Genomic DNA, 7896 nt, shown 5'->3' on the forward strand with positions numbered 1-7896 from the left:
AATCCTCACAACTGGACCAATAAGCAACATCATGATAAACAGAGAAAAGATTGAAGTTGTCAAGGATTTCATTTTACTTGGATCCACAACGAACATCCATGGAAGCAGCAGTTAAGAAACCAAATGACATATTGCCTTGGGCAAATCTGCTGCAAAAGACCTCTTTAAAGTGTTGAAAAGCAAGGATGTCACTTTGAGGATTGATGTATTTTCAGTCACTTCAGATGCATGTGAAAACTGGGCAGTGAATAAGGAAGACTGAAGAAGAATTGACGCCTTTGAATTATGGTGTTGGCTAAGACTATTGAATATACCATAGACTGCCAGAAGAATGAACAAATCTGTCTTGGAAGAAGTACAGCCAGAATGCTCCTTAGAAGCAAAGATGGTGAGACTACATCTCACATACTTTGAACATGTTATTAGGAGGGACCAGTTCCTGTGGAAGGACATTATGCTTGGTAGAGTAGAGGGTCAGTGAAAAAGAGGAAGACCCTCAAGGAGATGGATTGACACAGTGGCTGCAGCAATGGGCTCCAGCATAATGATTGTGAGGATGGCGCAGGACTGGACAGTGTTTTGTTGTCTTGTCCATGGGGGCGCTGTGAGCTGGAACCGACTCGATGGCACCTAACAGCAACAACACAGTGAGCACGCCCGCCTGCCACTGCAATGTGATCAAACAGAGAGCATGTGGGAATGAGCCCTAGCAGAGCCGGACACCTCTCACGTCAGGGCATTTGTGTGTCAATGGCAACACTGTGAGCTTCTGCTGGGTAGCCCGGTTCACGCAGATGCTGCACGCGGCTACATCACTCAGGAGAGGGGGCACCTGATCCTGTAGCCGCCCATGCCACAAAGCAGGTGGAGACCAGGGAGGAAGAAGCTTGCCAACACAGGGGTCTCCCATGTCCAGGGCCCCCTTCCTTATGAGTCTCCCTCATGGCAGGAGTGGTGAACCTCTGCGTCCCAGAGCCCCAGACCGTGGTGCAATGCCCGGCATGTACTCACTTTTTGGGCCGGTAGTCAGGGATGCTCCTGTCCAGGGAGATGCGGTCACTGAGCTGGGCGTTGTAGCCGAACTCCTCATACTTGCCCTCCATCTCCTGGCTGTCGTCCCTCAGCGTGGCAGCCACGCCACCCTGGCCCAGGCCCCCCGGTCCTTCCACCAGACCTATCGGCTTGGCGAGGCCTGGCAGGAAAGGAGAAAAGGGCAGTCAGGCAGGACCACTGGTGTCCTCACCACCCCCGAGCCTCTGTCCAGCTTGCTGGCTCCTGTCTCCCTGACCACTCCTTTCCTTCCTGTGCAAACTCAGCGCATTCTCTTCTTTTTAAAAATAAATGCCGAGCAGTTGCACCCCATCCTCACCCACACTGATGTAGCAGCCTTTACAACTTAAGCTAGTTGTATATCCATACAATGGAATGCTACTCGGCCATGAAAAGGAATGAACTATTGACACGGGACGATGTGGATGAATCTCAGATGCGTTATGTTGAGCAAGAGAAGCCAGTCTCAAAAGAAAATATACCGTATGAGTCTGTTATGGATTGAATTGCGTCTCCCCAAAAAATATGTGTTGAAATCCTAACCCCTGTACCTGTGAATATGACCTTGTCTAGAAGTAGGGGTTTTCTTTGTTATGTTAATGGAGTTGTAACAGAGTAGGGTGGGTCCTGAACCTAATCCCTTCTGACTTATAGAAAGAGCAGAGCAGACAGACACAGGAAAGACAGCGCCAGGTGAGGGTCATCTACAGGCCCAGGAGCCAAGATCACCCAGGGCAGAGACGAGGAAGGAGTCCGCACTGCCGGCACCCTGATTTGGACTTTGAGCCTCCAGAACTGAGACAATCAATTTCTGTTCTTTAAAGCCACCCACTTGTGGAGTCTGTGTTACGGCAGCACCAGGAGAATAAGACAGATTCTATTTGTGTAAAGTTCAAGAAAAGACAGAAGTAGCCCAAGGTGCCTGGCTGAGAATGGGGCTACCTATGGGGGTGGGGGTGGTACTGACTGGAATGGAGCCCACGGAACTTTCTGGGTGGCCGAGAGGTTGGCTGTCTTGATCAGGGGTGGTTGTGCCGGGGAGTGTGTGTACATGCAGGGGCTGAGGTGGGCCAGCTGGGCATGCTCTAACTTTGGGTCAGCGGTGCCAGGAGAGGACCCAGACATCGGGACCTCATTCCAGAGAGACCTGGGGACAGAGCAGCGTCAACCGTGCTCCCTCTGAGAAGGAGGCTCTGGGGCATCTCGGCTTCGGGAGTGGAGCCCCAACGAACAGTAGTTTAAGCAGAAAAAGGTAACACAGGACTCTTGTCCTCAAAGTGCCTTTTATTAGCTTCGGTGGAGAGGTCTCTGGTTCTGTCTCTGTTGTTGTTGGCTGCCGTGGGGTCGGTTCCGACTCATGGCGACCCATGTACAACAGAACAAAACACTGCCCTGTCCTGCGCAGTCCTCACAGTTGTTGGAGAGCTCAAGTCTGTTACTGCAGCCACGGTCGCAGCCGTCCAACCTAGGGGCTCATCGTCCAGCACTTTATCAGACGATGTTCTGTTGTGATCCGCAGAGTTTTCAATGGCTGATTTCAGAAGTAGATCACCAGGCCTTTCTTCCTAGTTCGTCTTAGTCTGGAAGCTCCTCTGAAACCTGTTTAGCATCAGAGCAACAAGTAAGCCTCCAATGACAGTAGCGGCTGCATATGAAGTGCATTGGTCAGGATTTGAACCTGGGTCTTCCGCACGGAAGGCAAGAATTCTACCACTGAAACACTACAGCCCCTGGAGAGCCCAGGGTCTGCCTCAGACCACCGGAAATGCAACACTGAGGAAATATCTAAAATCGATGTTGCACAAATGCCCCATGCCCAGGGGAGGCTCTTCTCTTGCAATGCCCATCCTGTCCTCAGGATCCGGCAGGGAAGGTTCATAGGGTTCCTGCTCTGGGGAAAGGGAGGGACTGGTGCTGTGAGAAGATCCTGGCCAAGGGCCATGGCTGTGCGGCAGGTCTTCCGTCCTCCATCGGCCCAGTGGGCTTCCTGCTCACCAGAACCAAGGCACCGAGGCTCCCTGTGCGTTTTCTGGAATTCCATCCTAAACGGGCAAACACAGTGCTGGTATTTGTGCAGGATTGAAGGATACACACTTGATGTAGAAATGAAAAATGACATGGCATGCCAATCACTTCCACTTCTTACTTTTATTTTAATATTGCAGAAAACATAACCGCCCTGTTTTGAATGTCTGTGTCACACTTGCATTTTCCACTTTTAAATATCTGTAAATAGACGTCTCCCAGTGGCAGATGTGCGGTGGGCTTCCAGGCCGAGGAGAAGCACAGAGGCGTAGCTCGGGGGCCCTCCCAGAGGGATCCTGCAGGCTCGGCCAGAGCATGGCTGGGGATAGTCCAGGGCAGTGGTCGGCACCGGTGTTGGGCTTTAGACCCGAGGGCGGGACCGCAGGGCCGGAGACTGCGATTGCGGGTGCTTGTCCACACGCCTCTGGGACCCCGCCCGCAGCGAGGCTCTGGAAACTCGCTGGGAATTTTCTACTCCACTGTCTCACTTGCAGAAGTAACATATGCTGAAAATCCAAATGATCCAGAGAGCTGCAAAATGGAAAGTTAAAACCCCTGTGCTATTTTGCTCTCCTGCAAAGCCCACTCTGCAGAGGAACTGATTTCTGGTTTGTGTCCTTTTCATTCTGTCCACCACACACGTGAGTAATAAGCTTGTGGATCTAGTTCTTGCTTGGTCAGCAAGAGACAATCTCCATCGACTTCTGGGCATGAAAGACAAGGCATTCCATTCATTCTCAGCGCTGCCTACGTCCCCTCCCCCTCTCCTCCTTCCCTCAATTTTCCTTAGCTGTTTTATTATTTTTGGTTTTTCTGGTGGTTACCTTTGTGACGTTATAAACACATAAGGCTCTGTTTCTGGAAGTATCGACTTTGGCCATCATCTGCTGCCTCCCTACCACGTAAGATGAGAAACTAGAATACTGCCCTCCGCCCCTCCCTGCCTCGCTGCACCACTGCCTTTACGTGGTCAGAGGCCACTTACAGCTTCTACATTTTGTTCAGTGACTGGAGATGGGCTTGCCATAGGATTTGTCTGTGGTTTGATTCTAAAATGAGAGACGAACCAGCACTTATGTTATGATTATATGAACATTACTTATTGTGAGAAACTGATTTTACTTTATGTGCGAGGCAGAATGACCCCCCAGAGACACACACGTCCCAATCCCTGGAGCCTGTGAATGTGGTACCTTGAAGGGCATTATGATTGTGGACCTTAAACAGGGAGATTGTACTGGATTATGCAGGTGAGACCCATCTGACCATGTGAGCCCTTTAAAGCAGAGAACTCTCCTTGGCAGGAGCAGTGGCGATGTGGTAGCAGGAGAAGTTGGAGAGTTTGAATCAGGTGAGGAACTTGACCCCCCGTTGCTGGGGGGGCACACAGGTGGCATGAGAACAAGGAATGCAGGAATGTGGGCAGCCTCCAGGAGCAAAGACCAGCCCGCGGCCAGCATGGAAACGGAGAGCTATTCCACGCTCGTGGACAGGGACACTCAGTGCTATTACGGTGCCGGTTCTTCTCAACTTGGTCTACAGATTCAACGCAACCCCGATCAAAATCCTAGCAAGTCACTTTATGGATACCAGCAAACTGATTCTACAGTGTATGTGGAAAGGCCAAAGACCCAGGATAACCAGCACAGCCCTGGAGAGTGGAGTAGGAGGGCCAGGACTCGGCTCCCAGACACACTAGGAAGCCACAGCGGTGAAGACAACATGGTGTTGGCAAAGGAGCAGACAGACACAGCTGCACCGAATGCTTGAAGAGCTCAGGCTACGTCCTCATCCAGCACTCTCCGGGACTCTATAACGGTGGGCCCACTCACAGGTGAAGAACCAGGCCAGAGCAGGGAGCATCTCACCACTGTCTCCCTGCTGCTAAGTGGGAAAGGCAGAGCCAGAATGGAAGCTTCTAGATTCACAGCTCAGAGACCCTTCGTTTCTGTGGTCCTGTGTCATTTAGCGAAATAAGCTGCTGTTTTAGCACCTGCATGGACGTATGGGTGAGCCCCACCCTCCCTGGAGCCTTTGTCCCAGGAGCTTCATCTGCTTTGCTCACTGTCGACCTTCCTGTCCCGAAACAGCACCTGGGGTAAAGATGAGCGGATGAATAAACGAGTGGGGGAATGAATGAATGGGGCCGACAGAGGGAGTGGCAGCGAGCAGCCCCCTAGTCGGATGGGGGCTGCACCCGAGACCTGCCGACGTTAGACCCTGGGGGTGGAGGCTGCACGACAGCTTCCCTTCCACCAAAACACCAGTTGCCTGGCGCCCCCATGTGTGTCAGGGCAGAACCGTGCTCCATAGGGTTTCCAATGGCTGGTTTTTTGGCAGTAGATCACCAGGCCTTTCTTCTGAGGCACTTCTGGGTGGACTTGAGCCGCCAACAGTGAGCAGCCAAGCATGTTTCACACCCAGGCACCCCTTCCCTCAGAGCAGTGTCGCTCATGCTTGAGCTGTGTCACCTGTTAAAACAGAGGCCTGCCCCACCTTCAGCAGGCCCAGGGCAGTGCAGGAGAACTGGTTTTCTAGAAAGCTCCTGGGTGGTGCTGATGCTGCTGGTCCAGGGCCCCCCTGGAGAGCCCTGCCCTGGACCTAAAGCGTGTCTCCTTCAGGCACGAGGAAGGCGGTGAGAAGATGCAGGAGCGGGCAGGGAGGGGCGGCCGTGCAGGGATGTCCTCACCCCGGCCCAGGGCCACCGCCTGCCCCTTGAAGCCTCGGGCAGTTCTAAGGGACTGGCCTCAGGAGGGGAGCAGGGTCAGAGCTGCGTGCTTGGGCCCTGAAGCCTGAAGATCTGTTACAGCTCCACCGATTGAATCCACAGATTTGATTTCGCACATCGGGCCCCCCCACAGGACCTGGGCTCTCATCTTCCCACCTCTGGTCTCTCATCCCAGCCTAGCCCCTATCTTCTTCCACAGAGAATCCCTTCTAAAGAAGTGGAACTGCTCGATCCCACTGGGAAGTGCGGGCACACGGGGAGAGAAAAACTTGTAAAGATATAAAGACGGCCCGGCCGTGACTGCAGAGTTCTGAGGTCACATGTCACTAAATGGACCGAACTTGCCATGCCTCCAGTGAGAACTGAACCTGTGAGAGGAAGGACACATCAGCGGCCGGGGCTGGGAGATCAGCCGGACCCTTGGGTGGGCACCAGGGGGGTTTGCTTGCCTTTGCCATCACCTGGGGTCCCAGCTTCCCTGTGTGTCCATAGGCGGTGCCTGCGGGGACGGCATGTGCCTCTGTCTGCCTCGCCCCGGGAAAGTGATCTCTGGGTGGCAGGAGGAGTCACGTGTGTGAGGCGCACAGGGCCTGCACACACCATCCAAGGCGCGCACTGTGACGGCAACAGGTGTGTCTGCATCTGAGATGGAAGGTGCCAGCATGGGTATCTTCCACACCCGACAGCCAGGGACCAGCCTGGCCTCACAGAGTCATCTGTTCCAAGTGCACAGGGCTCCCACGGTGAAGTAAAGAGGGACCCCTTCTCTTATTTGAAATCCGCAACTTTCTGGGAGTCAGCAAGCTTGTCATTTCATCCTCGAATGAAGTGCAGCTTTGAGAACAATGGGAAATTTGCATGCATTAGCTCAGCCTTTGAAATGACTGTCCAGAAACTCTTCCTCGCAAACACACTGCGGCCAGTGTCCTCCACGCGTGACCCTGCAGACCTTGGGAGGTCGCGGACCAGTAGTGGCCGCTGACCTTTGTTGCACTGACCATGTGCGCTGTTGTGGGTGTTGTACACCTTGGCTCCTTCAATCATCACAATCGGCATCTAAGCCAAGTACTATCACCCCATTTAACAGTTGAGGAAACAGGCTTAACAAGGTTCCACAACCTACCCACCGCCACAGAGCCAGCAAATGGCGAAACCAGCCCTCCCTCTTGACAACTGTGCTCTAAATTTCAAAACACCTCAGAGACTTTTACATGGGGCTGTTGGCAAGGAATATTGACGATACCATGGACTGCCACAAGAACAAACAAATCAATCTTAGATGAAATACAACCAGAACGTTCCTTAGAGAGAAGATGGCAAAACTTTGGCATGCTTACTTTGGACACATTATCAGGACACACCAATCACTAGAAAAGGACATCATGTTTGGTAAGGCAGAGGGTCAGCAAAAACGAGGGAAACCCTCAATGAAATGGGTTGACACAATAGCTGCAACAAGGGACTCAAACACACCAACAATCACGAGGATGGCAAAAGACCAGAACCAACTCAGTGGAAACTAACAAAAACAAATAAAAGTCACTACCTTCTATTTTGCTGAGCAAAGATGCTGATTAAATAAATAATGTAATAATTACATAATACAGTGATTAAACTATTTCCTGTCATCACCATTTATAAAATAAAAACCATTTCACTATAAAAAACATAAGAAGGATGTACTCTTATAAGAAAGGAAATATTTCTAGCTACCCACCACCTCCTGTCAATGGAAGGTCCATCCCCACCACCCCCTGTCTATAGAAGGTCCATCCCCACCACCCCATCGATAGAGGGTCCATCCCCACCACCCGCTGTTGATCCCCACCACATCCTACTGATAGAGGGTCTATCCCCCAACACCCTTTGTGTATAGAAGGTCCATCCCCACCACCCCATGTCTATAGAGGGTCCATCCAACACCACCCTCTGTTGACAGAGGGTCCATCCCCCACCAGCCCCTGTTGATAGAGGGTCCATCCCCCACCACCCCCTGTCTACAGAAGGTCCATCCCCACCACCCCCTGTCTACAGAGGGTCCATCCCCACCACCCCCTGTCTATAGAGGGTCCATCCCCACCACCCCCTGTCTA

At 52.3% G+C, this 7896-nt stretch overlaps 1 protein-coding gene across 1 annotated transcript in view; it reads right to left on the reverse strand.

Moving 5' to 3' along the window:
• The window catches only part of GALNT9 (polypeptide N-acetylgalactosaminyltransferase 9), a 106459-nt gene that overhangs the window by 83971 nt on the left and 14592 nt on the right, over nucleotides 1–7896 (reverse strand). Inside the window, exon 2 of the mRNA XM_004385014.1 lies at nucleotides 1012–1192. Within this exon, the coding sequence (XP_004385071.1) occupies nucleotides 1012–1192 (181 nt within the window). The remainder of the gene's footprint in view (nucleotides 1–1011; nucleotides 1193–7896) is intronic.

The sequence above is a fragment of the Trichechus manatus genome, unplaced genomic scaffold (genome assembly GCF_000243295.1).
Source record: "Trichechus manatus latirostris isolate Lorelei unplaced genomic scaffold, TriManLat1.0 scaffold00131, whole genome shotgun sequence".
In the NCBI taxonomy this organism is placed as follows: Eukaryota; Metazoa; Chordata; class Mammalia; order Sirenia; family Trichechidae; genus Trichechus; species Trichechus manatus.